A 21343-nucleotide genomic window follows, 5' to 3' on the forward strand; every position below is an offset into this window, starting at 1 on the left:
GTGAACAGCAGGCATATGTCTTTCCAAAGCACGTTTTCCAGCAGGCATATCTCATTCCAAAAATCACATTCATTCTGAGCGCACACAAGGCTATCGATGTACAGAACTGCTCTGATTACGAAGTGATTGATGTGCAGAACTGCACGCGTGTGAGGAATTGGTGCATGTGATGCTTTGGATCTGTGGGTACACAGTCAAAGATGTGCAGGCCTGCATGCATTCAGCAAATACTAAACACAGGGTGTTGGTGAATCTCTCTGAAGACCTGTCCCAGCTCTCCTGCTATGCGACTACTGTATCTGTAATTCGTATGTTGTTGAAGCCTGTTACCTGCAGAGAGAAGTAATGAGAAGTTCTAGACGTTCCCAAATGGCGAATGACTCTGGCCCAGTCTTACAGGCCTTTTAACAAGTGCATAATAGGCCAGTTGAGGAACTCCGTGTGGGCCAGTGGTTCTCCAGGTAGAGCTAGCTAGAAAATAGAAACTACAAACCGGGAACAGGCTTCTAATTTGAAGTAAACTGGTGCAAGCAAAAACAGCCGTGCTCATAATATTGCATCATCTACCATCTGATTCCATAAGATTGGCTCAAAGCTAACAGTGACTGAAGCGAGCTGAAGCCATTAACCAGTGCAATGCATGCAGCCCGGAATGTAGCACTTGGCAAGTCTTGAACACTTATATCAGGGAATGCTTCAAATGTATGGGGCTTTGGAGTACTGCAAAATTATTAAGAGTCTGTTATTGTTTTATGGGGATTGTAAAGTAAAATAATCTACCATGGCCCAGATGTTGTTAAATACATGTAGCAAGCTTATGGGTTCTGCAACATGCTTCCTTTCCTAAACTCTCACCCAGGCACACACGCACACTGTGCAGTCCCTGTGCATTTCAGAAAGGAGTTGCCTGGAATTCAGACATGAAAATCCAGGAGTTGCAGGCATCCATCCATCCATGTTTCCCATTGCCTTCCATTCTCAATCTATGGCATGGCAAATTTCCTCCTCTGAAACCACTCGCTGTGTTAACAAGCATTGGTATAGCCAATAGGTCTCGCCTTTGAGACCTTATAAGTGTTTAGCCATGCAACACTTGGTGTTGTTGCACCAAGGATATTGTGCTAGATAACTAAACACTTATAAGGTCCCAAATGCGAGACCTATTTGCTATGCCAATGCTTGTTGATTTTGCTTACATTCATGGAATGAGCATTGATAATGACAAGCATGCTTGTGGCAAATCTACATTGTTGTGTTTGGCACAAAACAGCCACGACAAGCATGAAAGTAGTTTAGTGTGTCATAAAGTGAATATGGTGCGAGAGAAAATGAAAGAAATAAGGGCCATTTTAGCCACTGCGAGTGTAGTTACAAAATGTGCTGGAAAAAAAGTGGAATTACAAATGAACTCCAATGCTCTAATGTTGTGTGTCTTTGATAGGCCACATGGACAGTCTTAAATCTGTATGTGGATGTGATGCTAATAATACAGTAGTATCCAAGATAGGTTGGTTGCATCACCATAAAAATTGAAATAGAATTTAAATAAGTAGGGAAAAACTCTGATGGAAAAAAGGAAGCCCTCTTCTGGGAATGTGATCATATGTCCCATTTTTCTGAGATAACTTTTTTTTATTGCATGAGTTGGGCACATAAATTCGATTAAAACAAAGTGACAAAATGTGTTGCCCAAAGTGAGGAGCATACTTTTATTTGAATTTCAATAGGATGTTCTTGTGCCCCAGAATCTAAATGTTTGCTCTTTTTCAAAAATGTATGTCTCTAATTCCTTCCCTAGATGTCACCAGTGATGTTGCATGCAGAGTGGAAGGTCAGTAGTTGTGTGTTGTGTTGCTTAGTGTTAAGGATGAGTCAGTAACTGCATGATCTATTAAAAAATATTAGCAGAAGTTGACTTTGATGGATACAGATGTTGAATTCAGGAATTTATGACAAAAATATAAGTCCATTTCATGCATTATTCCTTATTTGCAGATCAAAGAGGCTGCAGTCTGAATGAGACTACAGAAGTATTGGACAGTCGTGAATCAGTGGAATTGCCCCTGAAGGGGAGGAACTCTCTCTTTCATACACCAGAAGATCTACTTAATTTGAAAATGCCTCCCGTCACCTTGGACGTCCAAGATTTTCATTTGCCAGACGAAGAGTATGGTCTCCTTAAATTGGAAAAGTTAAAATCATCTTGTATTCCACCTCTAGAATCATTTGTGTGTCAATTTCCAGATGAACGGTTTGGAATCAATGGTGGTCAAGATACAGATCAAGCTTGTGTGACCGATATAGACACTGAAATGCAAAGTGCAGGGTTGTTAGAAAGGGATCATTCAGGAACTGCATCTGAACAACAAGTTTTTACTAGTGCAGCTGTCATTAAAGAGAGAGCTCTGAGGGAGCAGGAAGATCAGGCATACTCCGTTGAAGGAGTACTTCAAGACCAAACTGTTTTAAGGGAACCAAGCGACCAGTACTGCACCACTAAGCAAGACATACAAGAACGAACTCCATCAAGGCAGTCAGGAGACTTTTCTTCCACTAGTAAGCATCTTGTTGACAAATATAAACATTCTGATGTGCTTACGTTGGAAACACAGTTTTATGAATTTGGGTGCCCCACTAAAGAACCTAATGCGGAGAATGAATGCATTGACCAAACTCACCAGAGTGACAATCTCCTTACAGAATGCTCCAGTGAGCTAGATTCCAGTCATCAGCTATACACCGGTGCTGCACTTATTGGTTACCAATCTCAAAATAAGGAGACAATGTTTAAACAACGGAGAACGAACGATATAATTCATGTTGATGATCTTGCTCTTTCTGGGGACCCTATGGCTGAATTGTCTACCTTGGAATTGCAAGGATCTGTTTCACATCAGCCAGATGGGTCTGAATCAACTGCCAGCTTCCTGCTGATGACCCCTGTTGGAACTGACCCACCTGATACAGCCAGCCATACTGGAGTCCCAACAAGCACACCTTTTTTCCCCACTTTCGGCCCAACACCAGCTCCTTGTACTTCACTCATCAGTGAGCTCCCCTCTAGTGTTCCCTGTAAACCAGAGTCACAGACTACAAGGATTTTCTGCAGTGAAACAACCAATGTTAACTTTAGCAAACAGGACAGTGATTTCACACACTGCACAACAGATGTCAAAGGCTATCTAAGAAATCCTATCACCTTGCAGAAGCGACTGTGTCCAACCACTGAGCTACAGTCGGAGACATGGCTCCTTAGATCACAGACACAATATGAAACCAGTGAGCCATACACTGACATGAGACCTGTTGGATCAGATGCAGGCTATTGTGAGACCAATGTGCTACATTCTCAAAGCAGAGCTATTATGTCAAAGTCAGAGCAGTGTGAAATGAGTTTGCATCACTCGGAGAACATTCCTCTCACATGTGAGGCTTGGCAGACTGAGGCTGACCATGCACCGTCCAAGAAAACGTTATTTTTGGAGCAGCAAAACCTGTGTGAAAACAGCCGCACAACGTTGAAGATTGCACAGGAAAGACATAGTGAGCCTAATGTTATTTTTCCAATCCTTAATGAAGCTGTTGGAGAGGGGAGACTTCCAGAAAGCGATTTGAAGACCAGCTGCTACGGAGGTGCGGAACAGGTTAGTAATCCGTACATGCAAGAGCTCAAATTGGGAAATGCTGGTGTTTTACATAGTTTGTGAGACACAACTTTGTCATTTTTACATTTTGATTATGTACTGTTTTGAGGCGCATCCAGTTTCTACTTTGTAAAGATGTTGTGCTCCACAGGTTTATGAAGTTTAAGGTTCTTTATGTTTTTTGGCTTGTGATGTTGCGGCTCACCTGCTTGCCTAGCGCAAATGTCTGGAGAAGTGAGCGGGCCTTACTAGCATAGAGGAACCTAATTGCTGAGGTGGAACACAGTAACAAGTTCCCCACCTACTCATTCCATTAGCTACTTAACGGCGGTTGAACCTATTGTTCAGGGGAATAAGATACATTTTTTAAACAGTAGTTTGGAAACTGACATGAAGCGATTCCGGATTCCATTCCGCATATCTCAACAGCGTTTAAGATTCTAAACTCTCCTGACTCTTGAAAACTGCGACTAATGCATCCTATTATTAATTAAAAAGAGCAAAGTAGTACAGCCAATCTTTGACATTGTTCCCAATTGTGCAAAGATTCATATCAATCTCGCTTGCTTTGTCACCTGTACTGCTAGGCATTTCTTTAATCCCAATCTGAATGTTTTATATTCTCACTGTCACATCACTGCACTCAGTCCTCCCACGATAGTAAAAAATTGTTAGTTCGAAATTTCAAGTGGCAGAATCAGATCAATTAAGTGTATACATTAAACCTAAGCAATGATGCTTCACTAGTTTTTACCTCTGCATCCTAGAGGTTTCTGAAACATTAAAAAAATTAAAGTGAAAACTCATCTTTGAGTGTGTGGGTCGCGTAACTTTCCTTGCAATGATCTTAGTTAGGTTTAGTCTAATAAAGGGGGTATAGTCCATGGCTAGACATGATAAATTGAGTAAATGGATTATCTTGAATCTTCATTAATAAGTAACAAATGGCTATTGATCTTTTGAGACAATGTCTTATCTGAGCAATTGATGATTTTGAATGGGCTTTTAACCATCAATTCCGATGATGGATCTAGAGTAAGGCATTACAAGATGGAAACACTATTGCCACCCTCATAGCGCTTTACATAGCCATAAAATACCAACATTTGTCTGTGTGTACTAAAAGTGACTCTGCATAATGTACATCTAGAATGTATCACTTTGTGTTTTGTAAGAAGATATATTATGCAATTTGTTCCTGAAATTCTTGGGTTTTCATTGTCTTGTTCATTTCATTTGGCTGATGTTATAGGCTATGTAGTGTAATTATATTGTTAGCAAATTCTATTTTGTACTTAACTTGGATTACTTAAAACTATAGTTATTTGTAAAACAAAAACAGAATGCCCATTGTAACCATTCTGACTTCCACGTTGTAGCATTTAAAATTGTTGTTTCATTAGATTTCGATTTTAAAAAAAAGTAAAAATAATGATCTTTCCTAGTAGCACTATTTCCATTTTGTACTCCATGTTGGTGCTTTTCTACAAAGCTCAGACATACCCTCAATAAGATCACCGACATCAACATCCCCACTATGACCAGCCCTACATCTACTTCTCAGGTTTGCATCATATCATATCCCCACCACTTGAACCCTAGACCGATTCACACACTAATATCACTTTCACCAGCAGCCAAGGTAAATGTCCCGGAGAAAACCTGCTCTTTAATGCCAGGTATTGTGGATGGGGTTGGGAAGTAATCATTACTTTTAGAACCTCCGGAGTATCTGCCGAAAGTATTATAAGCCATTATTGTCAAAGCAAGAATATGGCTGATGAGGTACACTTTCAATGGGAAACGTGGTTCCCAATTTTATGATCTTCTTAAATGGCCCTTCAAAAATGGCTGTCTTCCTGTGATGCTAGCCACCTGCTTACTAAGTGAATGGTGTGGAGATGGAGCAAGGGCTCCCCAGTAGAGCAGATGACCTACAACAATGCATAACTTGTAAGGCTTGGTTGTCATTCCTATGAAGATTATGATGATTCAGAGGCAGAAGCGAAGACCGTGCCAATGATTTACTGAATATCATGCCTGATTTCCGAGAATTTAGGTGCATTTCATCACCAACTTCAAAAACTGCAGATGTCAAAACAGATCAACACAGTAACAATTACCTGCCTTCTCAAAACTAGGTACATGCAACTTTCAAGTAATTTGCAAAAACGGAATTTGGCGCTGTATTTTAGTGTGAAATTATGCATTTGAGCTTGAATATAAAAGAAAGTCCAATTGGTCGCACACTGCTTGTCCTACCAGCGTGTTGCCCCAAAGCATTGTGGTCCATGAAGTAAGCATCAGCGGGTGTGCCTCTGCCAGAGTCTTGAGCAAAAATCATTGATAGGTGCACTGCTTTGGTGCTCATGTCGTTTATTAATGCAGAATATTTATATCGTAATAATCTCCTGTGAGGGATAGTAAGAAGCTCCGCAGATCACCGGCTCTGAACTGTGATACATTCTAGCATGTAAAATGGCAAAGAGTGGCCCAATGGCAATACCAGCAATTTACTCTTTACGTCACCAATGCCTGCATTTGAGAACACCATTTCCACTGAATGCCTTAGACATGAAGACAACCATTTGATACTTTAAATAAAGCAGATAAGAGGGAGCATCTATTGTATGTAGCCAGATTGGATGACTTTGTGCTGGCAAGGAGAAGCCTTGATACCACTCTGTCGAACCATTTGTCTTAATTATTCAAACCACATGGTCTATGCGATCAATAAACAAGATCAGTTGTCAATACTAATGGTTCACTTGGGTTAGGAAGCAAACACATTGCCTTAGACGTATGTTATGCTCTCAAATAACATTGACTGTCAGAGTTTCTATTTGGCATTCCCCTGCTCTTTTGTTTACCTATGCATCAAGCTCTTTAATAGTTCTTCCTGCTGCCAGTTAAAATGTAGAATCAGGATGGCTTCGCCATTACACCCTGTCTTCTAACTCTTTCTCGGATTACTTTGTTTTCTCACATCCTTTGACTCCTGTTCCCCACCTGGACCCCAGCTAAGTTTACACTCACTTTTCTGTGTCCCACTACTTTTTCTCCCTCTTTTCCATGGCTTTGCTCCTCTTTCCACTTGCTACCTCTACTGTGTTCCACCCCCTTTATAATTCTTCCTTGCCATTTGCCTGTGCCGACAGGATTATTATCTTCTCCCCTGTGTGCTCTCCCTCACAATCCATTCTGTTGCCCTTACATATATTTTTCTCTTCCTTTCGACTTGCAATTTCAGCAGCCATTGATGCCTGTCTTGAGGTGTTCCCTTGTTGCTCCATTTCACTGTTGTTGCACCTATTTCAGAATCTTGCTCTGCCTTCACCACAGAAGTCTTCTGCCCGTGTGATAGTTTTCTAAAACATCAACTTAGTAACGCCAATAATTAGAAGTCACAACCAAGCATTTTAAATTGTTCTTGTTGTCCTTTGAGATTGCTCTTATGTTTAGGGTCCAGTTAATTAGGTAACTCAAGGTTTATGTGCTTATGTGCTTGACATAATGACCAAGTGGCGTTTTGTTTTGTAAAGATATCTTGTGTCTATTTCACACCTCACACACTTGCGGATCACGTATAGCTCGGGGCATCACAGACAAATAACATATTCTAACCTTTTGTCTTTAAAGAATGAGCCTGTGAAGGAGTCTGCATCTTGTGTGTGGGGTGCTGGAAGAGAAAGGACACTGAAAGTAGACCTTCAGCTTCTCTCCCAGATACAGGTGAGAAAAGTGTGGCACCTATACAGCCAGGAGTCTCTGATTCTTTGATTCCGTGAATAGACAGTACCACTCTGATTTCTACAACAGGGACTCACTCACCGCTCAACACTGCGCATAAATGGAGCCTCCCGCTTGTCGGAAAATGTACTTAATAAGGATCATGCACAGGTCTGCCATCATAGCTTAGATCTGACGTGCTGCACAATGCTGTATAAATGTACAGAGTAACTACTTAACACGGCACCAAGAAAGAGTGTTGACCTTTAAAAGGGGCAAGGGAGCACATATAAATACCAACACGTATTGTATTCCAGTACTAACATCCACAGTTGGCTTAGCCACAGCACCCCATTTCAGACCTACAGCATGACCAGTACACAACTGTGAGAAAGTGGCTCTATATACACTGGAAGAGATAAGGTGCAGTGTGTATAGAGTCCACAATCCCCAGAGGTATAACGGAGGTTAAAGCCAGGTGTGACCTTACTCTCTAAAGTGGTAGCTTGGTCGAGCAGTAAGGCAGTACCAGAGGACAGTGTAAAGCATTTGTTGTACACACCCAGTCAGCAAAAGGTTTCACCCACTCAAGAACTGAACTCCAGGCCAATTGTTTTTATATCAAAGATATAGTTGTTTTAGTTTTATAACCAACAGGTATCCACATATACTGTTCTCAATATGAAAGGTCTCAGATGAGTACTTTGCAGATAGGTAATACACTTTGTAAACACAATAGGTACAGGGGTTGCAGTAGGCAACACCATTCTAAACACAGTTTAGCATTGAGCTCAATGGGTTTTTCTATATAAATACAGCCAATTACTTTGTAGATTACTTTGGTAGTTCCAGGACTAGATCCAAGATTCAGTCCTGGGGTCTAAGCTGAAAACAGTTTAGTAAAAACGTTTTAGTTATTGCAGTGATTTTTAAGGAATATAAAGCTACTTTAAAAGTTCACACTAGAAACTTTTCAATGAAAATATGGCAATGTTATCCAATGGGAGAAAATTTAGGTTGCAGTTAAAGTACGATCTCATTACTTTTGTAATCCAGTACTGGGGTCTCAACTTAAAACAGGTAAGTAATTACGTTCAGTATTTCGTATGATTTTTAAAGAATATTTAAAGTTTTCAAAAGTAGACATTTAGAAGAAATTTCACAGAAAAGCACACAATGGATTCCTATGGAGAAAATTCAAGTTACTAGTAAACCCGGCTAGGATTACTTATGAGGTTCAGTACTGTTACAAGATGCAGTACTGGCTTCTCTCCTGCTCACAGGTGAGTACTTCGGAATTCCGTTGATTTTATGGGAATATTTTAAGTTTTCAAAACTTCACACTTAGAAGATTTTTTGAGGTAGGTATAGTAGGTCACCCTCAGCGGCACAGGGACAGCCGGGTGCAGAGGTAGTTCGGCCCAATGTTATCCAATGAGGGGCGAGGGGCAGGGGGCCTCCGGTTGATGGCTGCTGGCTAGCAAGCCACGCGGCTGTGGGAGCTGGGCTCCTGGTCACTTGCTCAGGGCAAAGGGGGAAGTAGGATAGGACAAAGGTTGCACAGCCAGAGGCACTCGGCGGTTGGGTGCAGGGTGCTTATGAGCCGTCGGGCGCTCAATGTTATTCAATGGGAAAAGTAAAAAGGGAACAAAGGCTGCAGGCTCAGGGACGGTGATTCTTCAGGTGCGACTACCACTTCGAGAGGTAAGTTGGGATCTTGGAGCAGAGGTAGGTACCCCAAAGGAAGGCACAGGGAGTCGCAGGGCGCGGGGTGCAGGGGTGTCTTTGGGCGTCGGGAAATCTTACCCACGGCTGGTCGCGGTTGGGGGGTCCCTGGTTCTGAGGCTGCAGGCGTCGTCTGGTTCGACTAGGAGGGTCTTTGGGCACTGGACTTTGCTTCCCAGTCGCCGGGGGGACGTCCTTGTGTTCTCGGATCGCACGGGCCGGGCTTGGCGGGTGCAGAGTGGGTTGGTCTGGAACTTCCTGGCTGGCACCAAGGTTAGGGTTGTTGAGCAGAGCCTCTGCTTATGGGAGTCTCAGTCTTCAAGAGGGTCAAGGCAGGCAGGTCATCCGGGTGCTCCAAGGTTGCTGTCTGCAGGAGTCGCCGGGTTTAGACAGGAGCAGGTTCCAGGATCGACAGGCCGGTAGGGCTGGGGCCAAGTCAGTTGGTGTTGTCCTGCTGTTAGCAGCTGCACGGCGGGTCTTCTTCTTCTTGATCTTCTTTCTTCTTTTCTTAACGGGATCTGAGCAAGGAAGGTTCAGGGAGCCCTTGAATACTGAATTTAGGGGCGTTACAGGTGGGGTAAGGGCAGGGACCAATATGTCCCTGTCCTAGGGTGGGAACACCCCCTAGCCAGCTCCTCTCCGGTGGGAGGGGGGCAGGAACCTAGCTGGGATTGGATAGGACTCCCAATCTTCAAGATGCCTTGGGTAGTGCTTCACCTCGCCTTCCCCACCTGAGGGGTGGGGTTGGCACCCCCCCCTTCCTGACGTAGGGTTTCCCGCCAGTCTTCCCGCCAGAGTGGGGGACAGAACTGATGGGGGCCAGTTGCTGAGTACAGCAAATGGTCTGGAGAAGCTCACCGAGGCTGCATGCCTTTGAAGCTTCCCCCTGCCCATCCTGGGGGAGGAGACCTAGCACCTTGCCCAGGATGTGCATTGTTGCAGGCCCAGGAGAGCGGGGGGCTCTCCACCCAGGGGTCCAGCAACATGTCTGCTATGTGGCAGCCAAGGCAGCCTCTCAGTCCAGACGTGGATTGTAGGTTTAGGTTTCAGGGGGCATCTCTAAGATGTCCTCTGGTGCATTTTACATTAAACCTCACACTGGCATCAGTTTATTGTGCTGAGCAGTTTGATACTAAACTTCTCAGTCTTCAGTGAAGCCATCATGGTGCTGTGGAGTTCGTAATGGCGACCTCCCAGCACCATATACTCTTAAATGGCAGCACTGCACTTACAGTGCCCAGGAATGGCCCTGGGTACTGTAGGGGCCCCTGGGCTCCTGCACCTGTGCCCACACCACTGGCATAGGGCACCCAGCTAGAGGGGTGACTGATGTATGCCGGGGCAGTGGGGTTTGTGGGCATAGCACACAGGGATGTGGGCCATGTCGACTCTCTGTTTAGTTCTGTACTTAGACACTCAGCCTGCAAAGGCAGTGTGTGGGCGTCAGGGTACAGAGCCCCTAAGGGCGGCACAATAAGTGCTGCAGCCCTTAGGGTTCTTCTCTGGTCACCATGCCCTGAGTACCTAGGGTACCATTTACTAGGCGCTGATAGGTGACCAGAGATGCTAATTGGGTTTTGTTTCAATACAGCTTTAGGGAAGGAACACAGGCCCTGGGTACCTGGTTGGCAGGAGCCCAGGGCACACTTAGTCAAAGCACATCAGCAGTTCAGCAAAAAAGTGGGGGCATACTAATGCAAGAAAGATGACACTTTCTCACAACAACTTTACAAATTTACTTCTGTCTTGTCTTACAGTGCTCCCCTGGCTCCAAGTTATTTTGTTGCAGGCATCAAGAGACTTCTAGCATGTTTCACAACTGACTTGAAAAGTCTGCTACTGATTCAAAAAGTCTGTCGCTGTACTAAACCTCATCCATTCACCTCTGCATTGCTCCTCAGTCTTAAAATACAGTAGTACGGAGATCCACACCTATGCTGCCAATGCCCCCACTCCTAATTTTGTTACATAAGACATAAGTGTAACTCAGCTTTTGAACCTTCTGTACACCATCTGTGCCATTCCTGTGCCCTAGTCCCTGCTGGCAACGCGCCACCAATCATGGTTTGCACACATCTGTATTTTTCAGTGCTTCTCCGAGTCAAAACTGTATGACTAATCACAGCCCTGCAGTTCACATGCTGGTCATGTACATCAAACTGCAGGCTTGCAATGGTTTTTATCGTGCCTGCTACTGAAATTTACACACAGTTTCAGTTTAAGCGTTACAACTCTCTAGAGTATAGTTAGTTGTGAGTCAATACTGTTTCTGGGTTGTTGAATGCTCAAGACATTAGAGCTCCTAGCTATATTGGTTTTGGTGACTGTCATAGATCCTTTGCTATAACACGGACATCAACTAGTCTGTAAACCCAGCTCACCCATTCCACCAAAAGCTAACGTGCAGCACCCTTTTATTAGCAGAGTTGGGGACTCTGCTAATGCCCTTGAGTAATGACCTGCTGACGCCACTGATGCTTTTACAATAATTGAAACTGTAGACCTGTCAATAAATTTAACTTGTGATTTGAGCAACCCCTCCACCCCCTGTTTTTCCCATTTAAGTTATCCACAAACCTTGCATGTTCCGGATCTGCATTGGGCCTGTTGTTCCAGTAATAGGACCACACAGAGCTTCCCTCAGTTCGTGAATACACCCAGAGCTCCTATGTTTTAACATTTAAGCACGATTAGCCTCCCACACTGGTCTGCTGTTTTGTTTTGCGACTATTGCCATCTTTGAACACTTCCAGTAATATGTGCTGCCCTTCTGAACAATACGTAAGTCTGCCCTCTTTCGACAGCCTCCAGCAAGCGACACCTGTGCAGTTGACTTAAGCACAGTCTGGTGGGACAGCGTTGACTGTAGGGCACTGTGCATGGTGACAGCAAGCAAATCCTCTGTTTCAGTCTGGAAACCCCTCAATGGCTGCCAGTGGGAAGTTGTTTACACCTGGAATTCTCCTGAGGTATGCAAAATCTTTTCAGGAAATCTACTCTACGTACTCTGCCTTTTTAGTTCTCATAATATCGACCCTATTTGCACTTGCAGGTTCCCATCGTGCAGCTCATCCCACTACCTGACCAGCATAATGTCTTGTGTGTCGCTTTGGGGCACCTGGATATTGAGGAAATCTGGTAAGCTTGTGTTGTCTTGTGTCACAGTTTGATCAGAGAAGGGATTTCCCATTCAAAGTGCTTACATTTATTATTCTGGCTGCTTTCTGTTGAATTCTGCACTTAATTTCCTTCCTACTAATCCCTGTTGCAGTGCCCAAATCTAGTGTTGCTTCATTTTGCCCACTAGCGTTTCAGTCTGAAGAGATATTGCTGATGTGACATGTCTGTCCCACCTTCCTCCAGACTCTTTGGCTATACAGGCCTTTTCCATGGCACTGGGTCAAAGAAATTAAAAGGTGAGTGGAAACTAAGCTGCATGTGCTGCCTCAGGCTCTTCTCCATTCAATTTAAGGCCTTTTATCTGGCATCAGGTAATTTAGTCTTTGAGCACAGCACATGATCCTCTGTGCATTTATTTTACAGCCACTTCCTCCTTATGCCTTGTCATGAACGTCTCGCAGGTCTGGCTTGTAGCATCCAGAGTCATGTTATAAGAACAGGTCTCATTTACTGCAAATTCCGCACTTTGCCACCTACTTTCCTTATAGAGCTTGACCAACAGTCTACCTTGAAGCTGTTCTTTTTCTAGTTGACCACCTTGCAGAGTGCACATACATTTATGGCCAGAAGCAGAGGAGACCCCAGCATCCTCATGCCAGTGGACCTTCGTTTTCACAGCCTTCCACTCAAACTGGGTAATTTTTTTCTCTCCATAGTTTGTCATAAGAATCAAGGAGGACCCTTTTGTGGCATAAGTCATTCCGTATCTGCTCTCGTACCGAAGGAAACATTCATATGTGTGGCACATGCCTAAGACCGGAATCAGCTCCAAGGTACCTTCAATGCCTAAATCTATGGGTACAACCACCAAGGAGACTTGTAGGCATAAAGTTCTTATAACACTTGTTCTGGGCAGCCTTTTGACCTAAATTTACAAAAGCCTACATGAGATATCATGAAGTGGCTGTGAGCAATTCTAATTGTAAAATTATGCAAGGTACTCCTTCATCCTAAATTACCTAAGGAGATCTCAAAGGTGCCTCCAAGTCCACATTTCTTTTGGCCCACCGTGTGGCTTCTGATAACCTGACTCCTGGCTGGTGATACTTGATTGCAGAGGTAAGACTTTGATGTCACCTGTCTCTTCAGTGGAAAAGCCTCAAAATTTGACTTGGAGCACAATCACAGACAAAATAATACCCCCGGAAACATGGATCATTAACCAAATATTTGTCAGCAGTCTTGATCATGAGTGGTTCCGCACTCCTGGACAGTGATTCATTTAAGTGGTTGGTTAACCCAGGCCAACTTGATGGGCGATTCATCCATCTCTGAATGATAAGGAAGAGTGTTTAAATAATTCCACAAGAATGAGAAATTATGACTGAAAAGTAGATTACGTCTTACGACTCCTCTTACGTAATTTGGTAAAGTCATAATCCTTTAAAGTCTATTTATGATGGAAACTTCTACCTGGATATTCCTCACCTTTTGCATATCCCCATGTGACATACTTTTTCCATAGCTCTCCCTACGCTGATAGGTGATCTCCCTGCGCTGAGGATGACATCACCGTAGCCCACAGAGTGCCCACTACAGCACACTAATGTCCATTGCCCTTTTTCTCTAACCTTCAACGCAGATCCAGAGCTTTCTCTTCTCATCCCCTCAAGTTCCAAGGTTAAAGCCTGTCGTGATTGTGAAAGCAAATGTCCACATCTGACCCCATGAAGTTTGCCTGTGGTGCTTGAGGTCAAGGCATGACTTGAGGTAGAGCAAGATGTGTCACACCATGATCCACTAGGCACAGCATTTCATGGCCTGCTTCCACGATGTGCATCGGGCTCGCTACAGATCTAGGTCTCAATCCAGATCTGCTCCTTTCATGAAGTCTTCAAATAAATAGAGGAGATGACACCACACCTGTACTACACGTGCTGAGGCATTGTCTTCAAACCAGAACTGGTGAAGGTCACTCCTTCCTTGCAGCCTCTATCGTAGGAGCTGCCGGGGTCAAGGACTATTCTGGCTCTAGAGCCTTGTAAGAACCCCTTTCAGAGGACCATGGGGCAGGCATGAGCTACTGTGCCCAACCATGTGGGTTAAAGGCTTTGTACTCTCAATGTCCCGGGCCTGACCTACTAGGGTACCTGACTTTCTGTGGTAGCGTGGGTCGACTAGTCCAAGGATTCTCGGAGGGGGGTAGGTGCAAGTTGCTAATTCCCTTCCATTTCATATTCCACTTCAAAGCTCATACCATCCCTCCCACATTAATAACTAACAAAACAATATTAGCAGTTTCATAGCAATTTAGAATAAATGTTAAACCTACTGTACAACCACAGTGCTGTACAACACAGCTAAAAAAAACTAAACCAAAAGCTCTCGCAGAGACAAGACCTATTGGTTTTGCCAATGCTTGTTTTTCTCATTCTTCTGCTCATTATGTGTTTTTCTTTAGGTCATGATTATGATTTTTGAATGTTTAGCTATTTGGTGCGCCCCTCTGATCACTGGGGGATGTATACAAATTTTGTTTTGCACTTTTCCACCCTGGGCCTAGTGTCTTCCGACCTTCTGCAGCACTAATGTACTTCATAGTTCATCAATGCTTCATTACTTTTTAAATTTCTTTAATGATTACTTATTTCTTTCTCAGCTTATGATAAATTATTTTATTCCTTTATTGATACATACTTCAGTCAATTCCATTTTTTTTCATTATTCATTTTGCCCTGAACTGTGTTCACCTCGTGCTACCCATATCCTGATGCATTCTGTGCTATAAAACTAAGCCTTTTGTAAAAGAATTATATTTGGTTTAGGTAAATGGGGCAAAGGATCTCCTTCCGCGGATTCTCTGCTGTTTTTTTCCGCATAGCTTTCGCCTTCTTACACGTGGTTAGTGAATGGTGAAAGCTACGAGGATAACAGCAGTGAATCCAACCTGAAAAAGATCTTTTTTTTCAAGAATTCATCAATTTTGTTTTTCACATGCCCTTTTTAGGTTTCGCCTGGGGCCGGAGCTCCTAGCTCCGCCCAGGAGAAATCTTTTGTTTTGCAGTATGGGGGACTTGAATCCGCCCCTTCTTCCATTGGCTAGCTCCATAAATGGAGGCTAGCCATTGGAAGTCGGATCTGTCCGTCAAGGCTGGACCAGATTCATGGGCGTTCCCGAGATTTTTTCCCTCTCCACCCTTATTGCATCGTCATCGGGCGGTGGGCGGAGTTTCGTTTTTTTTTTAAGTGTTTGTTTTCGTCATTATGCCGACCGCGGCCGCCGGAAGAAGTCCAGGTGAGTGCCCGTTCCCGCCCCCCCCTCTCGCTGACCGTGTGCCCGTTCCCCCCCCTCCCGCTGTCCGTTCCGCCCCCCTCCCGCTGTCCGTGTGCCTACTGAATCCGCCCACATTAGGTCGTCAATACTGGAGACTCCGAGCTATTCCCGCTCCAACATGTTGACTAATACTCAACAAAACATTCTTTCTTCGTATGGTTAACCAGGTCAGTCTACAATTCAATTCCTTTCTAGTTGGCGACTGAGTTTGCTCCCATTGGATGATGGCAGCACGTTAGCGCCATCATGGGGTTGAGGCAGCGAGCAGGCACAATACAGCGATCTGTCACTCTGATAAGAGCCCCTCGCAGCTGAGGCCGTTGCAGCTCCCCCACCCCTGCCCAACCCACACCCCCCTTCACTCCGCCACCGCCTCGCCTCGCACATAAACACGCAGACATGCAAATACACGAAGGGAAACCGGGACATTAAATTTAGTGGCACATTAGAGCCTTTCTCGAATGGCTTTCCTGCGCAGTTAGTCCTAGGCAGACAAGTCGTGAAACTCCCCGAAGAGTGCTCAGGGGAACAACTGTGGATTCCGAGGCATTCGTCTCCCCGAGCATGAAATATGCAAACAAGTGTCTTGAAGGCGGTGTGCAGCCGGAGCCCAGACTGCTGTGCCCTGGATCCAGCGGTGGCAGGAGGGAGCTCCAGCTTCGCCTGGGCTCTGCAGCGCCAGGTGATGCTCACGCTGTGCCCCCGAGCATGTGTCTCCGTGCCCTCTGCCGATCACAACACATTTCGTAAGCTTTCCGTCAATTAAACTGGGTTATTGGCACGGCTGCTTCCAGCTCAGCTTAGTACCCACCCCACAACAGACTAACAGAGACACAATGGTGCCATTCTCCCCTATCAGTGTAACTGTCTAAAAATAAGGCGGTTTTGGAAGCTCCCTGGAGCGGCGTCCCAGCCGCCCGCCGCCCGCTGATTGATAAGTCGACGGCATGACTTACTTCCCACTGCGGTCCTGTGCGCTCCCGCGTCACTTCTTTTCACTACGGAGGGCAAGACAAATCAAAAGCAGCATCTGCGTGGAGCAGAAGTGAGGAGGAGGCTGAGGGAGCCCGCAGAAGTTGCCCTCCGAGCAGCTGAAGGCAGCAGCACACGCCCGCACAGACCACCGCCTGGTTGGTGTTCCCAGCAGCAGATGCCTCTCACACTGCACATTGTTCCGTGTCATGAAAGGGAAATGCCATCCCAGCTCAGCGAGTGGCGGCAAACCTTTTTAGGTTTCGCCTGGGGCCGGAGGTGATTTGCCCAGAATCACAGGATGTTGAGCCCACGTGAAATTCGAACCTAGTTCACCAACTCCAAAGTCACTAGCTCTTGCCATTATGCCACATCTTCTCCTATCTTCAGTTATTGGAAAAAGTCATGAGTTCAAATCCGAATAAGGCAGACCCAGTCTTTCATTCCTCCGAGAGGTGGTAAGTCCATGTTTTACAGTGTTTAGAAACAGCAGAATAGTAGCGTTTGGTGCTATACAAAATGCATTATTATTTCTTCTAGGTACATAATTGTTCTACTGGTCCTTCTCGGAGACTTTAGTGGCAACTGGAGTGAAAGACACTGACCCTACCCCTCCATCACTCCACACAGACCCCCCGCTGCATCCCGTCTGCCGAGCCTCAGCCAGGCTCCCTTCCAACCCTCTCATCCTATCCTTCTCACATCTCCTTCACTTCGTCCCTCCTTCTCTCCACTACCCGGTTTCACTCAGCCATTCTTCCCTCTGCAGCCAGCTTGTCCGGCCCCCTTCCTTCAGCTCTCCTGACGTTTCTTCTCTTCATCTCCTCCCTCGTCTCCCCCCTTCCATTCCGGCCCCTTCCCTTCGTACCCACTTCCTACGACCCTCCCTATCCCTACACCCAATAACTCTATCCCTCCTCGTCCTTGTATACCACGTCCACCACCCGTCCTTGGCGCCCCTCCCTACGACCCCCTCGTCCCTCCTTCACCCCATCTTTTTGCCCGCCATCCCCTATTCACAGCATAATCTGAAAAAAGTGTGGGAAGAAGGTGAGGTGGGGAGCAAGAAGGGGGGAGGAAGGGAGAGAATCGGATGCTAGAAAAGTTTACGCTATATAAAACTGCATTAAGTAAAATAAATACTTGCACCCATTCACAGCATAATCTGAAAACGTGGATGGCAGATGGTGAGATGGGGAGCTAGAAGGGGGAAGGAAGGGAGAGAATCGGGTGCTAGAAAAACTCGAGGAATATTACTTCATATCATTTTTTACACCTCGTTTTATTTTATTCTAATTGTAACAGATCTTTGTGTAGAGTGCAGAGTAGTGAGTGTGCAGAGTAGTGAGTGTGCAGAGTAGTGAGTGCGGAGTGCTAGAGAGTGCAGAGTGACTAGGGAGTGCTGGAGAGTGCAGAGTGACTAGGGAGTGCAGAGTGACTAGGGAGTGCAGAGTGACTAGGGAGTGCAGAGTGACTAGGGAGTGCAGAGTGACTAGGGAGTGCAGAGTGACTAGGGAGTGCAGAGTGACTAGGGAGTGCAGAGTGACTAGGGAGTGCAGAGTGACTAGGGAGTGCAGAGTGACTAGGGAGTGCAGAGTGACTAGGGAGTGCAGAGTGACTAGGGAGTGCAGAGTGACTAGGGAGTGCAGAGTGACTAGGGAGTGCAGAGTGACTAGGGAGTGCAGAGTGACTAGGGAGTGCAGAGTGACTAGGGAGTGCAGAGTGACTAGGGAGTGCAGAGTGACGAGGGAGTGCAGAGTGACGAGGGAGTGTAGAGTGACTAGGGAGTGTAGAGTGACTAGGGAGTGTAGAGTGACTAGGGAGTGCAGAGGGAGTGCAGAGTGACTAGGGAGTGCAGAGTGACTAGGGAGTGCTAGGGAGTGCAGAGTGACTAGGGAGTGCTAGGGAGTGCAGAGTGACTAGGGAGTGCTAGGGAGTGCAGAGTGACTAGGGAGTGCTAGGGAGTGCAGAGTGACTAGGGAGTGCAGAGTGACTGCCGAGATTAAGCTAATGGCAATGTAAATGACAATGCCATTTATTTATCTGTTTTCAAAACCAACATATAAATACAAATTTTGTCATTTACAATGCCAATAGCTCTAACTTTTCCAAAGGCGAAACCATTGCATTGTAAATGCTTGTTTATTTCTTTATGGGGTGGAAGGTACTGCCTGCATGCTTTGTTTCTGCTCCGATCACCTGTACCTCGTATTACAAATCCACACTCAGCGTATAAACCCCCACATGCTATCCGTCTTATTCCCAGGACACACCTGTGCACCTGCTTATTTTTATTCCATCTTCATTCTTATCCTCTCCGGTTACCACTTCAAGCCTGTTCAGCACTGCTTCTTTGTTTTACTCCCTACTTCTCATCTCTTTACCCTTCCCTTTTCTTCTCCCCTTTTTTCCACTTCCTTCCTACTGCCTTTTTTCATGTCTTCTCTGCCTGTACTGAGTTCATCCTCCTACTTTGTTTTGTTGATTTTTGGCTTAGTATAGAAATAAAAAAGTCAAATCACTTTTTTTACCTATGTATATGCCCATCCCATTTTTCAAAACAGTCTCTAGAGTGTGTACCTTTTTATTAACCATTTAAAATCTGAAGGCTGGATCCATTCATTTTTTAGGGCATGTTTGACAGTTTTGGTTAAAATCCCTTTTAATCTTTACTCATGGCTGCATATTTATCTATATTGACCATTAATGTCTAGTTTCATCACTTTTTTTCAACAAAGAACCCACAGTTGACTGGCAGTACTATCAGTCCCATCATTCTAAGCATGCTACTTTATGTGGGTCGAAGTTTATTGGTTTTGTGGCTGGCACGTTCTTTGCGTTGAACTGAACATATTCTGTAAGGAAAGAGCATGACACTAGAAATGGGGACCTTATCTAGAATTTGTGTCAGAGATCCTACTCTTTGATTATGAGTAAAGTAGATGCATCTGGCATTATTTTGCAACTAGCTCAGTTTAGAGCGGATTTGTTATGAACATTTCAAGCCAAAGTGTTTGCAAGTTCTCTCCATCAAGCACTTGTGTGCTGGGTTTTAATCAAACAGCAGGTACACATAACACTTCATGTAAATGGAGTCTCAGAGACCCCTCTGAGAGAGTCCACAGCGTTAAGGGAGCCACATACAGCGGAGATGTGGGAATAACACAATTTCCACTGGGATCACAGCACACCGAACGTTGGACATTCTTTTTCCTCGCCTCCCGGTTTGTTTCTTTCACCCTCCCCCACCTCTTTCCCTCTTTCATTCTTTGTCTACCCCCTGTTCCGATCCCCTCTCCACTGAATCTCTCCCCATGCCTGCTTTTTCACTTATGTATAGGTTTTAACGCATGTAACCACGCTCCAGCAACTTGTAACGATGCTCTGAAACTTGTAACTATGTAACGTGTAACTATGCTCTGTAACAATGCTCATCCTCATGTAAAGCACTCTGATACCGCCGGGTCTAGCTAGCCCTATATAAAACTTTTGAATAAATAAATAACATGTTCCACCAATGCAGACATCTGTTTTTTTTTTTTTTAGGGTCTTGTTCTGTTCCTCTGATGTCTCTGGTCTGTCGGCGTTGAAGGTGAAGAGTGGACCTATTTTAACAGTGCGTGGCCTCTCCAGGCGAAGAGTGGTCAGCAGCAGTGGGATACATCCTGATCAATATGTGGAAGTTATGTTTCTTTCGGAAATGGGAAGGTGAGGAAATGAGCCTTGCACTTTTATGGTCACATAATAGTTTTGGCTGCATATCACATAAGCAGTTGTGTTTGTTGGATATAGGTAAAAGTACAATGTTAGCCTGCTAGACCAATTACAACATATATTTATTCACTGAAATAAACAAGGCTTAAAGTGACGTTTGTAGTAAAGTGCCGAGATGCTAATGTTAAAAATAAAAAAACTGAATTCACCAGCTATAGTTGAACTAACTATTAACTTGCGCACCCATCATGCACTGCTTATGACATCACAAATTACATCACTCATTCCATCCTAAATGACGAAAGTTATTATATTACTGATGACATCTCAAATTATATCATCCGTTATACTGCTATCAGTATCACTCCATAAACCCTTCTGTCATTTAAAAAAAAGAAAGTTGTTGGTAAAGGGCCTATAGTTATCTACTACATAGAATTACTGTGTTTTCACGTGTGGATGCATAGAATGAAAACAGTGTAAACCTCAGAGGTAAGTGTGAGTGTAGATGTTGAAAGTTGTATGGTGCACATTTACAAACCCATAAAATTTGAGGTGCAAACAGTACTCCATTTTAAACAAGGTAAAGGCTGAGCACACCTTAAGTGTATTGCAGAAGTATGTTTCAAAGTAAGTTCTGGCTTAAGGCCAAAGCCTGTTGCAAAAAATCTGTGTGAAAAACCAAAGCTTGTGTTGACAATAGATTATCCAGCAATGTATGTCTGGACACCTGCCCATGTTAAATATTTGTAGTACAGTGCTATAGAAACATTTTATGTAACAAAGACGTTTATAAACTGTCGATGTTTATTTCAGAAAAGTTGATGAAGATTTTAAGGCATTGCAAATTGCTGAATAGTGTAGTGTAATATAGGGGTGACCCACTTAGGGGAGGTTTTACTCACATTGAGGCTCTTAGCAGGGCCAAAAGATTTTGAGCCATTGTGCTCATCTCAGGAATGTGTGTGGTGCATTTTACCACACTGTGGAAGGTTATCCATAGAGCCAGTTGAAGTTATCTTATCAGCTGCAAATGCACATCTATCAGCTTCTTGACTTAAAATTGTGTGTAATGTTAATTGTTTTAACAGGGTGATCTTGGCAG

At 44.5% G+C, this 21343-nt stretch overlaps 1 protein-coding gene across 2 annotated transcripts in view; it reads left to right on the forward strand.

Moving 5' to 3' along the window:
• The window catches only part of PALB2 (partner and localizer of BRCA2), a 107928-nt gene that overhangs the window by 37483 nt on the left and 49102 nt on the right, over window positions 1–21343 (forward strand). The window contains exons 5-10 of one of the 2 annotated variants that reach the window (XM_078664799.1): window positions 1799–1831; window positions 1996–3644; window positions 7284–7376; window positions 11903–12067; window positions 12151–12236; window positions 20071–20232. In XM_078664799.1, coding sequence (XP_078520925.1) covers window positions 1799–1831; window positions 1996–3644; window positions 7284–7376; window positions 11903–12067; window positions 12151–12236; window positions 20071–20232 — 2188 coding nt within the window. The remainder of the gene's footprint in view (window positions 1–1798; window positions 1832–1995; window positions 3645–7283; window positions 7377–11902; window positions 12068–12150; window positions 12237–20070; window positions 20233–21343) is intronic. The other variant, XM_078664800.1, reaches the window with a different exon arrangement.

The sequence above is a fragment of the Lissotriton helveticus genome, chromosome 10 (assembly GCF_964261635.1).
Source record: "Lissotriton helveticus chromosome 10, aLisHel1.1, whole genome shotgun sequence".
In the NCBI taxonomy this organism is placed as follows: Eukaryota; Metazoa; Chordata; class Amphibia; order Caudata; family Salamandridae; genus Lissotriton; species Lissotriton helveticus.